Source organism: Myxine glutinosa, chromosome 11, assembly GCF_964187855.1.
Source record: "Myxine glutinosa chromosome 11, kmMyxGlut1.1, whole genome shotgun sequence".
In the NCBI taxonomy this organism is placed as follows: Eukaryota; Metazoa; Chordata; class Myxini; order Myxiniformes; family Myxinidae; genus Myxine; species Myxine glutinosa.
This window is the reverse complement of record NC_136271.1, coordinates 18,576,752-18,598,142: the sequence shown is the minus strand read 5'-3', so window position 1 is coordinate 18,598,142 and position 21,391 is coordinate 18,576,752. Positions and strand designations below refer to the sequence as shown.

General features: G+C 41.5%; 1 protein-coding gene across 6 annotated transcripts in view; it reads left to right on the top strand.

The window, feature by feature from the left end:
* LOC137413098 (myomesin-1) overlaps nt 1-21,014 on the top strand; it is a 185,748-nt gene extending 164,734 nt beyond the window's left edge. For all 6 annotated transcript variants that reach the window (XM_078786457.1, XM_078786461.1, XM_078786460.1 and 3 more), the window contains 5 exons: nt 708-871; nt 1,268-1,304; nt 1,455-1,477; nt 1,933-1,988; nt 20,250-21,014. In XM_078786457.1, the coding sequence (XP_078642583.1) occupies nt 708-871; nt 1,268-1,304; nt 1,455-1,477; nt 1,933-1,988; nt 20,250-20,525 (556 nt within the window). In that variant the 3' untranslated portion in view covers nt 20,526-21,014. The remainder of the gene's footprint in view (nt 1-707; nt 872-1,267; nt 1,305-1,454; nt 1,478-1,932; nt 1,989-20,249) is intronic.
* Nucleotides 21,015-21,391: the final 377 nt, after the last annotated feature.

The following is a 21,391-nucleotide window of genomic DNA, read 5'->3' as shown; positions in this document are numbered from 1 at the left end:
TTTTTGGGCTTCGGTGAAGTTGAATGGCGCAACTCTTTGCTTGCCCTCTTTGTTTCTGGCTGAAGGTAGTGAACCCAGCTTTCATCCCCAGTCACTACACGCTGTAAGAAAGCAACTTTTCTGGTGTTCTTTTCTGGCGTTTCTGGTGTGTCGGCTGTGTGATGCCAGCCCGAGCGAGCAGCGTCTGCCACACTGAACACTCCACTTTTAAACTTCCTGTCCCATTCGTACACCTGCTGCAGCGATAAAGATGTGTTACCATATTGCGTCTTAATTTTACGAAGGATTTCATTGGGATTCACGCACTCTCTTCCCAAGAAACGGATGACAGAACGTTGCTCCTCCCTGGTGCATGCTTCTAAGGGAGCCGCCATCTTGGAACTGCACTACTGACATCATGCGCTTAATGTTGCCAGAGATAAAACAGGCAAAACCTGACTCTTACCCATAGATATAACATATGTCGTCTGGACCTCCACACATTACATTCTCGAATTGATATCACCATTTTAAGGTTACTTATTGACTCGCCCTCATATATATATATATATATTATGTATACTTTATTGCAATTATTTTGTCATATATCATGGGAGTGGTAACCATTCAATGCTGTCGACTGTTAAGCTTTTAAACTATTTACAGCACCACGTTTTGCTTTTAACTTGGTCCATGTTTTCTGTCATGTGGGTATCTTCCTTACACAGTGATAACAAGATGGTCAGCTCTGAAAAATACCACATGGGTGAGTCAGGAGGTCAAATATGGCTGCAACTGACAGAGCCAGAAAAAAAGGACATGGGCAAGTATATCCTGGAAATGTTTGATGGTGAAGAGAAGCACAAATTATACCTTGACTTCACTGGCCAAGGTAAGATACAATCCCAGGGTCTTACTTAACTCCATTGATTAAATCTACCCGTACAGAGTTCTGCAAAGGTCTCCAGCCCATAAAAAATATTATTCTTCCTCATGACTTACGCTCATTTTTAGTGTGACCCGAATTATTTTGCAACTCCCCATCCCCTCCCGAATTATTTCTTTCCCCCAGGGGACCTGCATAACAAATTGCAAAGAAATTACTTTTGTAGTTCCGTGAAACAGAGACTGTTCTGTAACCGCAGTAAAATCGTTTTATGTTGCACCGCTGGTGCAATATGTGCTAACTCAGAAACATTTGTTGAAAAGGTAATTTGAGGATATATTTTTCAATTTCACTCCACTGTGTTTTATTTATTTATTTTCTATTATTTCCATTGTTGTGCAGAATTCGATGAAGCTTTTGAAGATTACCGGAGACTCAAGTATGAAGAGCACCCTCTTGAGAACCTTGCATGCGCATTTGTGGCATCGAACATGCATTCAGCATTTAATTTTGGTTGTTTCCATCATTGAGCAGATATAATGAACCTGTAGTATCATTAAACATGCTGTGTTTTTTTCTTTTTTTGCAGGGAGGCAGCAATTGCAGACACAAGTAAGCTTCCTTTGCTAAATCGTATCACATTCGACCGTCGAGAGTTTACAATTTTGAGCGGGGAATGGAGAAAATGAAAGTAATTGGAAATTATTTTAACAGCATTGCATTATTGTGTAACGACTATAGTTTGTAGTAAAGCAAAGTACAAATGCTGATGTCAGAATATTTGTGGGGAAATGGGAAAATGTACTTTGTATGATTCTTGCTTTATTTTTTGGGGGAGGAGGAAAGGTGGTTAGCATGGGCAATACCGTTACTCTTTCATTAAAGGCTCTTTCATGAAAATGTCTTTAAAGTTTCACCGTAAACTTTTCAAAGGCTGAAAAAATTGTGTGGCAAAACAGAAATTGTTGTTTGCAAAGTTATCTGGGTCTTCCTTTTTAATTCCTCTTTTTATTTCCTTGCACCCTTTATTTTATTTTTTTCCCATCGTCATTCCTGGTGTTATTCAGAACGTGCCCGGGTGGTGGGAGGCCTGCCGGACGTGGTCACCATCATGGAAGGCAAGGTCGGTGGTTTGTTCCGATGGGATAGAGTTGGAGGGATAATTTTAATGGACAGCACGCTTTACTGTTCAGCTTACTGTTTTGAGCCACGACCTGATCTGTGGTCCTATTAAAGGACTATTTTCCATATGAGAAATGTTGAGCAAGTCATTATGCTATTAGGGTTCAGATTTTAGCATTGTCTTGTATATTTGCTTCCAACTACTAAAATTCCAGTAAAGCCAACATTTATCTCAAGAAGTGACTCATCTGTATAAGACAATGCCAGGAGATGATGGTTTACCTGATTTCACTGGAGACTCACTCAACGCTCAAAAAGCAGGGACTGAAACGTGGGCCTGTGCAAAGTGAGGAAACTACTGTGAGTGTTGACTCCAAACAGAACAGCCTGACAGCTAGGCCTGTCCTCTTACAAGCCTGCACTGGCCCAGCTCTACGGTCTGCCTATGGATAGGCTTAGATTGGACTTGATCTCATGAGTTACATTGCCAACCTGGCATTGGCACGGGATTCTGCGAGCGATCAATCGCTGTCGATGACCTGGCCCTCAACACTCATCATTTCATCGTTCTTCTTCACCAGTAACTTACCCTTAATTATTTACAGTCTCTCACTATCATTACTTAAATGCCAATTAAAATATTTCACGTCACCGTCTATTTGGCACAATGTTTTGCTTCCTCCATGTTTCTTTCACCTAAGCCTTTAAAATTATCGATCTATATTCTGAGTAAAAATTGCGAAAACATGTATTGTTAGTATTGTCAACATAAAAACAAGCATTTACATTGGAAAAGGATATTACAAAAAAAATATTTTTAGAGTGTGAAAGAAACAACAACACAACACAACAACAACAACACAACACAGGCATTTTAAGGCCATTTTCCCTGCTTGAGCGGGGGTTAGGTCTGCCATGTGCTCTGCCATGTGAAAGAAACATGCTTCTTAAATTGATATATGTGGGAAAATTACATGCCCAGACCAGTAATCGAACCCAGGTCCTCTGGAAAACCCGCACCAGTGCTCTGCCATGTTTCTTGTTGTCGCTGTCACATAATATAATTTTTCAGATTTTGAGTAACAATTGCAAAAAAAATGTATTATTAATATTGTCAACACAAAAAGAAGCATTTACATTGGAAAAGGATATTTTAAAAAAACAATTTTTAGAGTGTTAAAGAAACTTGTTTTTTGTTGTTAAAGCCGCTGTCACACCTTGACGTTTTAGCCAGCGTATGCCGACGTATGAAAAATTTGGCGAATACGCTGGCACACGTCGAATACGTTATGGGTAAGTTTTGTATACGTTAAGAGCGCGCTGAAGCACGCTGGCATACGTCGTAGTACGCCGAGCTCGTCGACAAATTTTGTGCATGCACAAAATTTGTCGACGTATGCCAGCGTATGACTCACACCAGCACTCAATTTTGATACGTCGGCATACGCTGGCTAAATCGTCAAGGTGTGACAGGGGCTTAAGGCTGTCACGTAATGTAATTTTTCAGATTCATATAAACAATGAGCATCCAGACTCTCCACTGAGCCAAAAGGGTTGTTTTTTTAACACCACATTACGTTGACAGTGAATAATGATGCAGTTGATAGGTAACAAATGCCTTATCACCAGCCCTTAATTGTGTTTGCAATTTGATGGTGGTCATGAGAAGATGGCCGCCACGAGTTTTTCTCCGTTCATTAGTTCCTTCATGAGCCATGACTGATGTACTGAGGTGGGATAAAAGAGAAACGATTAGATCAAATTGGGCTACTATGTTACAGCACTTTAGCTTGGATCCAAAATATTAAATAATAATCCATGTCACTTTGTTACTCCTTGCACAATCATGTTGTATTAGTCAGAAACCGGCCTGTAATCAACTGATAACTCGCGGTTTATAAATTTGGTGTCTGATTTGTTGCCAAAACTTTGCTGTTTATTAATCTTACAAAGGTTTAAATCGCTTTCATACCTAAACAAAAAGTGACTTCATTTCCCACTCCTAAAGGGCAGGATAAGTGTGTGTGTGTGTGTGTGTGTGTGTGTGTGTGTGTGTGTGTGTGTGTGTGTGTGTGTGTGTGTGTGTGCGTGCGTGTACGCACGCATACGCAAACTACTATATGGAACTCTGCGGCAACCGACAATAGCATTGCACCCAAAGCAGTCTTGTTTAAGCTCAACGTTTTCACACCAAGTTTAACCACAAATTAACCTGCAATGTGGATTATGTCAAACTTATCCATGCACATATAATTGACTATGTTTGCCCACATCACCCATGATTTGATGTATTCTGCAAGGCTTCACTTGCACATCCATCCGGCCTTGAGCATGGTTTAGTAAAGTTGGTCAGTACGATTTTTAATGTTTAATTTAGGCATAATTTAATTTTTCTTTACCTTGCATGTGCAATGTGCATTATGACCTAAATGAGTTGATTAATCCTTCGTTTTAGAATAGCTAGGTGTAGTCTCCTCACCCTGTGTATGTCTTATGCACCTAGGTGTTGTTGCCACGAGCCTACTTTCTTATCTCGACTCCTTAGGAGGATGTTTGGTGATTCGTGATGGGTATATCCTGCTAGTTCACATTTAATTAATTCATAATAACGATTAGACAGGTTAAATTTTGCAATGCTAGGCACCATTACCGATGCAATCTTCATGATATAATTTTACTGGCTATCCAGAACATCAGCTGGGCAGTGGGCACCATCCAACATTGAGGTCGCCATGGGAAACCGATGCATGTCCACTTCCCAGAACCCTCCACAGGAGAAAAAGAGCTGTTAATGCCCAAAACATCAGCTTCCCACTGCGGTTAACATACCTCAATCAACATCCTGTTGATTTCATCCATCGAAGCCATGTGGATGTTGTCTATGATTAAAGGAAAGAGACTCGTGCAACAAATATCTCGCAATCTGATGATGTGGCTTTCTGGATTAAATTTCGGTTATTTTGATGATTATTTTCATCTTATTCTTCTGGAAAATGACGATGGAGATTCACAGATTGTGATGGAACTAATTGTATTTGGTGCTTAAAGCACCGTTTAATGTCGCATACAAATGGCATGAAGACATTAACAATTCATGCTGAGAGGGAACATTTCTAGTCGAGCTGATGCATTTGGGCAGCAGGACTTTGGGAAGGCTGATTTGTTTTGCCCTGTGAGCAAAGCCTTGGGCATTACTCACTTATGGATTTCTAAACTTGCATGAACAATCATAACCTCTATTAGTGCTGAGTGTGCTTCTCGATTTTAGGATGAACAACCACTTTTCCAGAGCAAGGACCAAATCAAGCTTCGCTTGAAAGAGTATAAATGACTCTGTAGTCATATTTTCTTGAAAACGCAGGAGCCAGAGAACAATTTTATAGATATTTGTAATTTGTTTATGTTGTTTTTAGTAAAAAATGAAAGTCTCTAAGTTTGAAGGTCTCAGCACCCAAACTATCGATCTTTGTCCATCCCCCTTCATCAGGACGATTTGAGTAGGGTTTCAAAGGCCAATGTTTTAACATGACTGGTCTACTTTTGAGGATAAAAAAAAACTTGAAAAACATTTTCCATAAAAGGGTAATTTTGTCTCTTCTATTGGAGTTGTAGATGGTGACTTGCAAACCGAGCCTCAAGGGCGGTGTACAGAAGCGTTTTTTTAAAATCATACTAAAATACGCCATTTCGTGTCTGTCTGTCTGTCTGATGAATTTTTGACGCCAATACATTCCGTCGTTACTTATCCAATCTCAACCAAACTTGACAGGATGAAGAAGGGTTACATAATGAAGGTTGTAGCGCATTCATTTGCCCCGCTCCCCAAGGGGGTTTTCTCCCCCGAGCGGGTTTTCCCCGCCATTGCCGTCAATGAGGTCGCATGTTGAGGTGTATATCAATGTTAAATTAGCTTTATCGTGGCGTTTTTGCAAAGAAGATTTATCGTGGCGTTTTTCCAAAGACGCTTTTAATAACAAAATTAATGATAATCACATATTGTTATGTTATTACAAAACAATATTATTACTAATAATGTCCCACTTCCCCAAGGGGGTTTTCTCCCCCCGAGCGAGTTTGCACATCAATGGGGTTGCACGTTGAGGTGCATATAAATGTTAAATTAGCTTTATTGTGGCATATTTACAACGAAGATTTATCGTGGCATTTTTCCAAGGACGCTTTTAATAACAAAATTAATGATAATCGCATATTGTTAATGTTATTACAAAACAATATTAATACTAACAAGTCAGGAGACGACGATGGTTCATTCGATGGAGCGAGCGGTATTCAATGACAAAGGACGGACTATAACCGAAACAGGCCCGGACAGGCCAGGCCGGAAATGTCAAAACGAAGGTTACTGACCTTGAAATGACATAGAAAATAATGTATTAATCAGTTATGAGGTTAGTTAGCTACACAATACCGAAAATTCGGTGAAAATTGAAATGAAAAAAAAAAAAAAATTTAAAAAATGAAAAATCGAGCTCCGTGGGGCTAGACACATGACATTGGCCTAACCAAATATCAAAACCCCTGTCAGATTCCACCAAACCCCTCGGAGAAGATGTAGCTTGAACTCGATTACCCCCTAAAAAGATCTTTTTCGGGCGTGGCTCCACCCACAATGGGCGCAATACGCCCACTCTAGGCAGGACACAACTAGATCATGATATCAACCTCCTACCCAAGTTTCATCAAGATCGGATGATATCATCGGGTTGTTATGCTGCGGACAGACACACACACACAGACAGACGCACACACATGACGAATATAGTGGTCAATTGATAACTCATGAACCAATAATGTCCTACTTCCCCAAGGCGTTTTTCCTGCAGTGATAACGTATATAAATAGCTTATAGTTATAATGGTGTTTCCATGGGAGCAACGGCTTCTACAGGAAGTAAAACTATTATACACCACAAACACGTATGATTAGCTTTTTAAACAGTCGCTAATGCTCTTTATAACACTAAATGAAGAAATTTGGAGGAATCCCGACTTCCGTGAAATAAGGTTTACTAACAGAACTGAGCGAAGATCTACTGTACTCTATATAACCCACAAATGATGGGTAATAACATGGCCCTTTCTGCCGCTACCGTGGCATTTTTCGTAGCAAACTTATGAAACTCCCCCCTACTGTTGGATACGAAACTGAAAGGGAGGAAGACTGAGGTGTGCTCATTTACCAAGCAGCTAGCGTGCGCTTGCCAAGCCAGCCGTTCCTTAACGCTTTTGAATGGAGTGCTTGCTCGAATGCTTCAACCACTTGGTGATCTCTCCACAAGAAACTTGATAAATGAACATACACCCAATGTTCTTGAGACCCGACCATAGATCGACTGTAATCTATATACCCCAAAGAGGAATGACCCTTCTTGCCGCTCCCGTGGTGAGCGGGTGTACTAGTAACAATAAATACAAGATGCAGGGATGTGAAATTTGCTGCATATGATGTGAAACGCATGCAGACTAAAATGAGTGATCATTTAAGTCCATAGGATGTGTAACAAATAAAGATGATATAAACACAACTGACGCTAGGCCGAGGTTTCAGACTTTGTCATGCTCACGAGGCTGTACCATCAAAATGAAACGTCCCAGAGGACAAAGAAAATAGGGTCACATTTGGGAAGGGAATTATATTCAAAGAAATTAAATTGTTTATTTTCTTCTATTTTTTTTGTGGGGCCTAAAACACTTTCCAAGACCCACTAAGGAATGGTGTTGGGGATTATTTAGTATAACCTTTCACGTGGCTATAAAGGCTTAGGCACGAACTTTTTTTTTTCAAAAATGCTTTTTTTCCATAAAGATACTCCTTGGCACATGAAGAGGATGTGCTGAAGTGTAAATCAGTAACCTCACCCTGGTGATTAAGGGAGCAATCATTGCATGCTCAGTATGTTTGAAGTGAACGATTAGATGTAGTGATAGCAAAGTAAAGATCATGCAGTCAGTGTATGAAAGCCAGCGCATCCAGTGAAAGAGCTCCATGGCAGCACCACCTTGTTCGCTCCATAGAGGGGTTTGTATACCCACTACTCACTTGAGGGCTCCTCCGTTTCCTGGTGTTCTCTGGACGTATAGCACAGCTCCCACTCGTCCTTTGATGCCCGGGTTTTATAGCCCTTGGACGAGGCATGGTCTCTGGACGACAAGCACCTCACAGCGCTCTTCGCCCCTCAGCATACAGCTTTCTCATTGGGGCTGCATGTTACCATATGGCTCTCAGTGGCAGCATTCACGGTCCCTACACAAACACACATACACACACAAGGCACAATACAAGTAACTCCAATCATCTGATCCATCGTGAAGATTGACCTTCCTAGGTTTGGTGATCCAGCTGATGTTGGACGGCACGAGATGACAACACCATTCTCACAATTTTTGGAAATTGCACACTACAGCATCATAGTAAGGGGAGTTCCATTGCTGAAGGCAAATAACTCAACAAGTGAGAATATCAGAATAACCTAGAGTACTGATCAGATAAGTACATGTATCAGCAAGGGCCTATTCAATTCCACATATCGACTTACTCCGTTTGTTGGTGAATTTGGTCGACATCACTTCTGTTGGTAATCCAAAGAGAGCTTATTGCATTTTGCTTATTGCAAAATCAGTAAAAGCAAGAAAAATGTTGATTACAGGCAGTCCCCGGTTTACGAACGAGTTCCGTTTTTAAGTCTGTCTGTAAGTCGAATTTGTATGTAAGTCGGAACAGTTATGTACGGTTCACATCTAGTGTCAATTAGTCAAATGTTTGTCTTAGTATATAGTATATATTTTACCTAAAACATCTATAGGTATAAAAAACATGAAAGAAACATTTCTTAAACTGTTTAGATAGAAAAGAAAAGATAATGATTAAAGTTTAACACTTACTCTCATTCCAATTGATGTCTTGCAAACCTTGAAACGATCATACCTTGATATATCTCTCCGAGATGATGGGCCTGGTGTTGGAGAGGATGGACCTGGTGCTGGAGAGGATGGACCTGGTGCTGGTCAATTTTCTTAAAGTAAACATCAAGGGTGGCTTGAACAGAGCTTTTCTCATATTTCTCTTGTCTACCGCTCCCCTTATTATATACTATGTGTGTCTGTTTGATTTTTTTTTCTGTGTGATAAATGTTAGCTCTTTCACGAGCCTCGATTCTACATACAACAAAAAAAAAAAAAAAAAACCTCTATTTTTTAAATAATAGGCTTTACGGAGGTCGGTTCGTAAGTACGGGCGTTTGTAAGTCGGGCGTTCGAAACCCGGGGACTGCCTGTATTACCCTCTCCTGAGGAGAGGGTATTGCATTTGGGTCTGTTTGTCTGTTTGTTTGTTTGTCCGCACAGAATAAATATGATTTTCTCTGCAACCGTTGGTCCGATTGACAGGATATTTTCGCCATAGGTGCACCTTCTCCTGTAGAATTTTTAATCCTAATTATGACGCCATGGGTCACGTGGTTCGGCCGCCATCTCAAAAACCGAAAAATTTTGCACCTCTTTATATCCAAAAGCGCTGAATAGAAAAAAATGAGACATGGCTCATTGTAAAGAACTCTCCATGGGGAATAAAATATGTTCATGATGATGTCATAGGTGCCTCCATTATGACGTCATAATTCGACAAGTACAAAACTTCATCCGATCAAGATGAAATTTCTTGAGCATAATCTATGAACAAATGAGTTTAGAAAAAAAATAATGATGACGTCATTGGTCACGTGGTTCGGCCGCCATATTTTGTTTTAACACAAAAGCCTTAAAAACCACTGAAAATACATCCTGACGAGGGTTTGCAATCTCTGATTGATCTTTCTTGTTACTTTTGCCATCTATCTATAATTCCAGTAATCTCTGTACGTTTGTACGTTTGTACGTCTGTACGTCTGTACGTCTGTACGTTTGTCTGTGACCGCTGTTTCTCGACAACTACCGGTCCGATATACTTGAAACTTGCCAGGTATATTGCTGGGGACCCGAGGATGTGCCTTTTCAAGGTTTGAAATTAATCGGACAAGTACTTACCGAGCTATGGCGATTTAGCCGTTCGCCGTTCGCTTTGCCGTTGCGAATGGACCAAACCATTCATGTAAATAGAGGGGGGGGGGGGTTCTGTGGTCGTTCGCTTTGGCTTTGCGAATGGACCAAACCATTCATGTAAATAGAGGGGGGGGTTCTGTGGTCGTTCGCTTTGGCTTTGCGAATGGACCAAACCATTCATGTAAATAGAGGGGGGGGGGGGGTTCTGTGGTCGTTGCGAATGGACCAAACCATTGTTTTTTTTTTGCAGTTTTTTTTTTTTTTGCAGTTTTTTTTTTTTTGCAAGGAACGGGCACCCACGTACGGGCACGTCCTAGCTTATATATAGTACGGGCATGCCCTAGTTGCACTGAATTCGACTTAAATAGCTTCATAATACATGTACCGATAGATTGCCATAAACAGGAAAAGGAAGTTCAAAACCATGCTCCCTTCCGTTTAAATAAAAACTGAGTAAAAAAAAAATTTGATTGCAAAGTCGTGAGTGACCAGCCTAACGACCCCACTTTAGTGCAGAAATGGCATCTCGTAAAACAATAAGGTTCAATCAAACTTCTTGTGTGATAGCAGCTGCCACCATATTATATCATACTTCAGTGCCAGTTATATCGATATTTTACCATTATTCTACTGCTCCACAACCCTGTTGCTATCACGGTGTGTGCCATGGCCTCCTGCATTATTCAGTAATAAAAAGAAATACTCTGTGATGTGCAGCAGTGAGCACGCATGGCTGGCTGATTATCAGATATTTGTTTGTTCATGTGCGGAATGAAGTTATGACATCTGGTTTGGATGTAAAAATAATTCTGACCAACACAAATGTTCACTTTTTGCATCTACCTTTTTTCGACCTACATCTGCCTGTCGAGTTTTATTTTCTCTTTTGTGAATATTTCCATAGTGAAATCTTTGTGGCAGAACACATGAATGATTAATCCGCTTTGAGCCAGAATCACATGATATAATACTTCCTCTTCCCTGCTCCAGTGCTGCCATTACATCCAATTACAGTATTCTGAGATTTCGGAAGACACTTCTCAAATTATGTCGTCTGATAACCGACATCTACTCTTTATTTACTGAATAACTTACACCTCCACACCAATTCGACCCTTTAATGTACTCAATAAGCCACACATCCACACCAATTCCAACCCTTCTTGACTCATTAAACCACATCTTTCCACCAATTATACAGCTTATTTACTCAATTCCACACCTTCATATCAATATTCTCTGCCTCCTTTACAAAATAAGGCAAAACCTTTGAAATAATTATATGCCCAAATTACTCAATTAGCCACACCTCACTTCCTCACTTCCCATGCCCTGCTTTCTTTCTCCTGCCGGCTCCACCTTGTCACAAATGTCCTACCTTGAATAGGTAACCCATAATGAATATTACTGCTGGGTGTTGTAAGATTCACAGTTCATTCATTCACACAGTGTAAGATTCACACCGCCTGCTCTTTATGAGGGGTAGCAAGGCACCCAGGGCTCATATAATTTAACTTGGATGTTTCCTGAGCAGAGAACCAACCCTGAAGAGGTGTCTAATGAGTTGCTGAAGGGTTGGATACAATTTTAGAATTTTTGACCAGGGTACCACCATCACATACCATTCTGGGTGGTAAGTGTTACGTTTTTGTCTTGATTAACATTGTGAGAAAGAATCAATATTTATTGGGCCAAATTCGAGAATCAATTATTAACATTGCGAGAAAGAATCAATATTTATTGGGCCAAATTCGAGAATCAATTATTAACATTGCGAGAAAGAATCAATATTTATTGGGACAAATTCGAAAATCAATGATTAACATTGCGAGAAAGAATCAATATTTATTGGGCCAAATTCGAGAATCAGTGATTAACATTGCGAGAAAGAATCAATATTTATTGGGACAAATTCGAGAATCAATGATTAACATTGCGAGAAGGAATCAATATTTATTGGGCCAAATTCGAGAATCAATGATTAACATTGCGAGAAGGAATCAATATTTATTGGGCCAAATTCGAGAATCAATGATTAACATTGCGAGAAAGAATCAATATTTATTGGGCCAAATTCGAGAATCAATGATTAACATTGCGAGAAAGAATCAATATTTATTGGGACAAATTCGAGAATCAATGATTAACATTGCGAGAAAGAATCAATATGTATTGGGCCAAATTCGAGAATCAATGATTAACATTGCGAGAAAGAATCAATATTTATTGGGCCAAATTCGAGAATCAATGATTAACATTGCGAGAAAGAATCAATACATATTGGGCCAAATTCGAGAATCAATGATTAACATTGCGAGAAGGAATCAATATTTATTGGGCCAAATTCGAGAATCAATGATTAACATTGCGAGAAAGAATCAATATTTATTGGGCCAATTTCGAGAATCAATGATATACATTGTGAGAAGGAATCAATATTTATTGGGCCAAATTCGAGAATCAATGATTAACATTGCGAGAAAGAATCATTATTTATTGGGCCAAATTCGAGAATCAATGATTAACATTGCGAGAAAGAATCAATATTTATTGGGCCAATTTCGAGAATCAATGATATACATTGTGAGAAGGAATCAATATTTATTGGGCCAAATTCGAGAATCAATGATAAACATTGCGAGAAGGAATCAATATTTATTGGGACAAATTCGAGAATCAATGATAAAACATTGCGAGAAAGAATCAATATTTATTGGACCAAATTCGAGAATCAATGATTAACATTGCGAGAAAGAATCAATATTTATTGGGACAAATTCGAGAATCGATGATTAACATTGCGAGAAAGAATCAATATTTATTGGGACAAATTCGAGAATCAATGATTAACATTGCGAGAAAGAATCAATATTTATTGGGACAAATTCGAGAATCACTGATTAACATTGTGAGAAAGAATCAATATTTATTGGGCCAAATTCGAGAATCAATGATTAACATTGCGAGAAAGAATCAATATTTATTGGGACAAATTCGAGAATCAATGATTAACATTGCGAGAAAGAATCATAATTTATTGGGACAAATTCGAGAATCAATGATTAACATTGCGAGAAAGAATCAATATTTATTGGGCCAAATTCGAGAATCAATGATTAACATTGCGAGAAAGAATCAATATTTATTGGGACAAATTCGAGAATGAATGATTTACATTGCGAGAAAGAATCAATATTTATTGGGCCAAACATTTGTGCAACATTTATTTCTGCAGAATATGTTGGCCCTCTTCATTACTTGCACAACCGAAACACATTTTTGCAACATACTGGGGCTGCTGAAGGCATAGTATGAAATGGGAGTCAAATAATGACATCTAAGTTCTCTCATTAAAGCTTCCACTCCGATGTTTCATTTTGAGTTCTTAAATGATTTAATATAATGTATGCATATGCTGGTAAAGGCGATGGTAACGGGTGGAGGCCACCATGTAGGGTATGTAATATATATAGTATATGTATGTATATGTGTGTGTATATATATACAGACTTGGCATTTAATATGGAATATTTTTTTTCTTCTTGACTTGGGTTTACTTTCTTAACTCAGGATATCAATCTGGTGAGTTTCTTCTACACTTTGGTGATTTATTTGTTAAAAGAACCATGTCACTGATTGTTTGTCGCAGCAAGAAGTCAACAGGATTATATCACAGGTGGCGTGGCAAAATGTACGGACAGGTGCATTTGACGATTGGCTTCACAGTCGAGTATACAAGGGTTGTTGCATTCTGTATTAGTGGAAAACAACTGCTGCACATCTACAAAAGTTATTGCCGCTTCCTCTGGAGATGGTCCGTCAACTCGACAATGCTGTTGTTTGTCATGGAGTGGTGGCTTTAAGAAATTACGGCATGAAAGAGCGTGCTATTGCTCGGCAGTATGGCATCACTCAAGGTCAGGTGTCAAAGATCCTGAAACGAAATGCTCAGAGGGGTGTCCCTACTCCAATACCGAGGCCAGGACGTCCCCGCAGAACCACAAGGAGGGATGATCGCCAGCTGCACCGGTTAGTCCGCAATGGCCGTACCAGGTCAGCTAATCGGCTTCGGGCTGAATGGCAGCAACTGACAAATGTGCCTGTATCCAGAAGGCTAGTCAACCAACGACTGGTTCAAGCAGGCTATCGTGCCAGGCATCCCCCTGAGAAAGCCACGCCTGACCAGACAACACCGCCAGCGCCGATTGCAGTGGGCCAGAGAGCACCGTCAATGGCAGCCAGGACACTGGATTCACGTGATCTTCAGTGACGAGTCTAGATTTCTGGTCTATCGTCAAGATGGCCATGTCCGAGTGCGCAGACAAGTGCATGAAGCCTACAACAAAGATTGTATAGTGCCAAGAGTCCAAGCTGGAGGTGGTGGGGTGACCGTTTGGGCTGCTTTTCATGCAGGGGGCAAGACTGACCTGGTTGTTCTGAATGGAAACCTGAACCAGTTCAAGTACAGGGCCATTCTGGATGAAACATTGCTTCCATTTGCTCGTGCAGCCTTTCGAGGAAACTTTGTCTTCCAAGATGACAATGCACAGCCTCGTCATGCTCGCATGATCCAACACTTTCTTGCTGACCGTGGTGTAGAGCATATGGAGTGGCCTGCCATGTCCCCGGATATGAATCCGATAGAGAACTTGTGGGCAGAATGAACGCATTAAATCGACCACTTGGACCAGCAGCCGACCTCTGTGTGTGAATTGCAGCAGGCTATTGTCACTGCATGGCAAGCGATTCCTGTCCAAATCTTGGCAAATCTTGTGAACAGCATGCCTCAACGTGTACGTGCTCTCCTGAATGCTCGTGGGGGCTACACGACGTACTGAACTGTAATTTTACTGTCCGTAATCCCAGTCGTAATTTAGCTTTTGTTTTTGTTAAAAAAAATTTTGGCTAATGTGCAAAATAAAAAGATACTTCTGGAAACCGTACAGAAGTTTAACACTGTACTGTCCATGAATTGAGTTCGATATCAGTTTACATCACTTTCAAGGATCAATTTATTTGTTTCGAAATGTCAAATGTGGTTTTTCTTTCTTCTAAAGGTCACATTAACAAAATCTAGAATAATTTCAACATAATTCCAATGAACTTTTGGTTCTAAGACACCTTGAAAAGTAAGTTCAACCCCACAAAAAAAATATTCCATATTAAATGCCAAGTCTGTGTATATATATATACAGTCACGTGAAAAAGTAAGTACACCCCATGTGAAATTTTGACTTTTTCAATATATTTCAACATACAGCTATTTGATCTTTATTTCAACAATATTGATAGATAAAGGTGATATAATACAACAAATATCATGAAACATTTACATTTTGTAGTCCATTGTATAATTTAAACAAACACAAATGCAAATTTTGCATGTGGAAAAAGTAAGTACACCCCTACATTTATCACTACCTCAAATACCTAAAATTAGAATCAGGTGCACCTGCTCAGGTGCAAATGATTAGAACATCGTTAGAGAGGATCTTGGAGGAACCTGTCTTATTTATACCTCAGACATTTAGTTTGGTTTGCACTTTGTTGTTGAAGTGTGTGGCGTCACCATGCCTAGATCAACATAGCTCTCTGAGGCCTTCAGAAAGAATGTTATAGATGCCTACGAGTCTCGGAAGGGATTGAAAAACATCTCCAAACAATTTGAAATCATTCATTCGACTGTCCGGAAGATCATCTACAAGTGGAGAAGATTCCAATCAACTGCCAACTTGTTCAGGCCAGGCCGCCCCAGCAAGTTCAGCCCGAGAGCAGACCGCAAGATGCTGAAAGAAGTCTCTAAGAACCCCAGAATGTCATCACAGGACCTCACGGGATGTCAAAGTGCACGAGTCTACCATTAGAAAGAGGCTGCACAAATTTGATCTACATGGGAGGTGTGCCAGGAGGAAACCTTTTCTCTCCAGAAAGAACATCAGGGCAAGACTAAAGTTTGCCAATGAACACCTCGACAAAGACCAGCACTTCTGGAACAATGTGCTCTGGACAGATGAGTCAAAGGTAGAGCTATTTGGCCACAGTACCAGAAGACATGTTTGGCAAAAACCAAAGACAGCATTTGACCACAAGAACCTGATACCAACTGTAAACATGGTGGTGGAAATATTATGGTTTGGGGCAGCTTTGCTGCATCAGGGCCTGGGCAGCTCACCATCATAGACTCCAATATGAATTCTTCATTGCACCATAGGGTGCTTGAGGATAATGTGAGGCCATCTGTCGGAAAGTTGAAGCTCAACTGAAGGTGGACCTTGCAACATGACAATGACCCTCAACATACCAGTAAATCCACCAAGGAATGGCTGAAAAGAAAGAAATGGAGGGTTCTGGAATGGCCAAGTCAAAGCCCGGATCTAAGTCCCATCGAAATGTTGTGGGGGGATTTGAAACGAGCTGTGCATGCAAGAAACCCCTCAAACATCGCACATTTGAAAGAATTCTGCATGGAGGAGTGGGCAAAAATTTCTCCCTGTCGATGTCAGAGACTGGTAGACAGTTATAAGAAACGCCTTCTTGAGGTTGTTTCTGCCAAAGGGGCAATACCACCTATTAGAGCCAAGGGTGTACTTACTTTTTCCACATGCGAAATTTGCATTTATGTTTATTTAAATTATACAATGGACTACAAAATGTAAATGTTTCATGATATTTGTTGTATTATATCACCTTTATCTATCAATATTGTTGAAATGAAGATCAAATAGCTGTATATTGAAATAGTCAAAACTTCACATGGGGTGTACTTACTTTTTCACGTGACTGTATATATATATACAGTATATATATATAGGAGCGTACGCTGGACCAGCACATCACTGCGTTCTTGGACGACTCCTCAGCACCATCCCGACAACATACACTACTGTGTGTGCTACAGAATGAGGTGTTTCTACAGTGGCCGGAGTGCAAATCCTGCCACCAACCTCCTTGAGGGAGGACCCAGTATTCTGGTACTCATTTTGCCGACCTCGGAAGGATGAACAGGCTGCGTCAACCCCACCTCATTTTAATTCAACAGCTGAATGGGATTCAAACTCAGGACCTTAGGATTCCAAGCCCACCACCCTAACCATTAGGCCAACAGCAGGTGTACATAGATGGCCCTGAATTGTATTTTTTTCAAAGGAGATTGGGCATGGCTGCTTCAAGTGGGGAAATGGTTTAAACAACCCTTGCCTGTGAATATGCCCAGGCCTTGTCTTTGGGACAAAATACTTCCTGAAAGAGACATTGAGGATAGATAAAGAAAGAATTAATTTTTTTTTTTTTTTTTTTTTTTGTATACTGAATCGAGGCTCGTGAAAGAGCTCACATTTACTTCACAAACAAATCAACCAGACAAACAAAATATATAAAAAGAGGGAGCGGAAAACAAGATGGGGAGAGAAGGGGTAGCACACAAACACAACATTTGAGAGCAGGGAGATGTGTGGAAGGGAGAGGGCTTGGGGAAAGGAGGCGTGGGAATGGGGGGGGGGGGGGGGAGGAGGGAGAAGTATAAAACACAAGGACGCCAGGCTCGTGGAAGAGATAGAGCAATGAACGGATCAGAAAGGAACAGCAGAGATGGGGTGGAAATACCAACAGCGAAATTGAATGACAAAATAAAGGGAAACTTGGGCAAACAATGGGTGTAGAGAGGAATGGATGGACAGGATGGATACAGAAGGAAAAACTGGAAATGTGGAAGGAGCATGATCTGGGGGGAGGGAGGGGGGTCATGGTTTGGAGATTTTTTTTTTTTTTTTTTTGAATACAGGATCGAGGCTCGTGAAAGAGCAAACATTTATTTCACAAACAAATCAAACAGACAAACAAAATATATAAAAAGAGGGAGCGGTATACAAGATGGGGAGAGAAGGGGAAGCACACAAACACAACATTTGAGAGCAGGGACATCGGGAGATGTGTGGAAGGGAGAGGGCTTGGGGGGAGGAGGTGTGGTAAGGTGGGGGGGGGGGGGGGGTTGGGAGAAGTATAAAACACAAGGACACCAAGGACTTCCAGGACAGAAGTTGGTATTTCAAAAAAGTGGATTTGGGGTGAAATTCGCGGGGGTAGAAAAGATCAAGGTTTTGGATGGGGGAAGATAAGAGATGGTGGTGAACAGCTGTTTTAAAGATCTGGAGGGAGGAGTGGGATTGAAGAGAGTGAGGGAGTTTGTTCCAGAGGCGGGAGAAAAGAGGAGTGAAGGTGAGCAGAGAGTCTTGATTTTTGGCAGTTTAACCATAAGAGGGTTGCAGGCAGATCTTGTGCGACCTGTAGGAATATTTAGGGGACAGAGCCCAGAGAGAGCTGGGGGGGCAAGGCCGGAGAGGAGTCGGTAGAAGACGGAAAGACCACCAACCTGCCTGCGGTGAGTGAGTGAAAGGCCCTTGGAGATAGCTTCATCGCGGGAGATTCCAATGATTCTGAACGCTTTGGTTTCAACAGCGTGAAGACGAGCTAGGTGTGAGGCAGGTGCACCAGCCCAGAGGGGAGAGCAGTATTCCATTGAGCTGTGGATGAAAGCCTTGTATGTGGTGAGGAGCTCAGGTGTGCCAAGGAAGGACTTCGCATGATGGAGGATGCCCAGTCGGCGACTGGCTTTGGAGGCCAGATTTGAAATGTGGTTTTCCCAGGAAAGATCATGGGAGGTGAGACCCAAAAGCTTGAGTGACAGAACTTCTTCGAGAGGATTATTCAGAAAGTGGATGGGAGGGTTGTCCAGTCGGTCTTTTCGGAGAGACATCGTAAGAGTGTGAGATTTGTCAGGATTGAAAGACATGTTCCACTTGTTTGCCCAGTCTGTGATTTTGTCCAGGTCTGCATAGAGTGAGGAGGCTGCAGACTGCCGATCTGAGGGATGAGGAATGGAGCGACAGAGAGTGGAGTCATCAGCAAAGAGATCGAGAGGATTTTCAAGAGAGTCAGAGAGATCATTGATGAAGACCAGAAAAAGCACAGTGCCCAGAACACTGCCTTGGGGAACTCCAGCCTGAACAGGAAGAGGAGATGAGAGAAACCCATTCAGGGCCACACGTTGACTATGACTAGAGAGGAAGTCCGCCAGCCATGCGTGGAGATTTCCATGGATACCAAAGGAGGAGAGTTTGGTGAGCAGAGCGGGGTGCCAGACCGTATCGAAGGCACGTGATATGTCAAGGGAGACAGCTCTAATTTCCTGTTTGGCATTGAGGACCTCCATCCATTGTTGAAATGTTTGTTTGGATGTTTGGAGATGTTGGTGAACAGCTGCCTTGAAGACCTGGAGGGAAGAATGAGACTGAAGAGAATGTGGAAGTTGGTTCCACAGGTGGGAAAACAGAGGAACTAATGAGTGGAGGTAAGCAGTGATCCAGCATTTTGGAAGTTTCATCAGAGGGGCGTGATGGTGAAACATGTGCACCATGCAGGAATCGGGGGGGGGGGGGGGTGGAGGGGTGGGGGAAAGCACAGGAAAAAGTAGATGGTGCAAAACCAGAAAGGAGGTGGTAGAAGACAGAGAAACCACCAACCTATCTGCAATGGGAAAGTGATAGGCTCAAAGACTCACATTCTTGGCGGGAGATTCTAATGATCTTGAAGTGTTCCTTAAGTTTGGGGAAGAGATGGAAATCTGATGGAGCCAAGTGGGGGTGATCCTTGGTGGCAGTGCTCCATGACCGTCTCTTACTCTCATCTCCAGTGCTTCACAGCACTGATTATGTCGTGTTGACCTCGGGCATCTTCACCAATAGCACTGAGACATCTAGTGTCACAATCAAGAAACTTCTCACCCCGTGAGGGGGGAGAACTAATGTGCGGACTGCACTTTGTTTTATTCAAATATCTTTACCTATTTTGGAGAAAAATAATATAATGTATTACTTTTCAACACACCCTCATGTGTATGCATCATTTATTGCGTGACCTCTACGGTCCAAGGTCTTCAGCCACAGGCAGCTTGAAAAAATTCAGCAAAGCATCAGCATAAAAACTTTGAACCAAAAAAACATTGCAGGTTAAACTGACCTTCCGGTTTCATCCTCGTTTGGGCATTGTCAAGATCAGTGTGGACCTCAGGCCAAAGATGTCCTGTTTTTCTTTTTCATTCAATAAACTTGTTTAAAAGGTGATGCAGACACTATAGAAAAGATGGTAATCTATGAGTGCAATTGTTGTTAATATAATTGTTTGTACTTTTCCTTATTCTGTGCATCTAGTCGTTGAAGATGACCTGCAGTGTCGTTGGGGAACCTCTTCCCGAGGTCACCTGGATGAAAAACGAGAGAGCACTCGTGGCTGATGGACAGCGTATAACCCTGCAGATGGAAGGAAACCGCTACGGGATAATGACCATTCGTCAGATCACCACTGAAGATTCGGGCACCTACAGCGTCCTGGTGCAGAACACATTTGGTTCTGACCACGTCGAGTTCACCGTGAGCGTGTACAAACAGGGTCAGGAACCACCTGCCGTGCCCAGACCGAAGAAATGAGTTAGTTGATTAAAGATTCCGTATACTTGCAACGGATTCCGTATACAAGTGAACTCACAGTACAACATCATATTATCACTATTCACACCTGAATTCCTGTCTCGTTTCTCTCTAGTTGTGCATTTAAGAGGAAGGTTGTCTTTATTCCATGCCAATGCTCTCCCCTTACTTTTTTCGTTTCTCTTCCTTTCCAATTACACACTCGGCAAGTTTGGCATTGAAATGGTAGTTCATCTGTACCTACACTTTCATAATCAACACCTCGAGCCGTTTACTTGCTACACTGTTGCTCATAAAGTACAAGGCATCCTGTTGTGCTCCAGAATTTTACAGGAAATTAAGTGGCGCTTCCACAAACCTTCTCTGGTACCTTACTCCTCTTCAGTCTCCATTTCACCATCTTCCTGGCTTGAAATACCTCCTGAGCACTTCTTCTAGTGTCACATGGAATTGTTTTATTCTACGAACAGCAATAAATGGTCAACTCAATTAATGCACTTGTGTTATTATTCCTGTCCATCCATCGCTTTGAAGAGCCTGGTGTTGGCTTAGCGGTTAGGGTGCCGGCCTGGGATCCTAGGATCCTGGGTTTGAATCCCGGTCGATCGCTGATTTAACACCAGGTGGGTTGACTCAGCTTGTCATCCTTCTGAGGTCGGCAAATTGAGTACCAGCTCACTGGTAATTCCCTGTGTGTCGCAAGAGGCGACTAACAGGGTTGGCGGCAGGAAGGGCATCCGGCCATAAAACATTGCTTCAAAAAGGGGGACCACGGTGCCCAAAAAAGGCCAACCCCTGCTCTGTGGGGAAAAATGGCCTCTAAAGGTGGTTCATCGCTTTGATGGAGCACCCAACAAATCAATCCC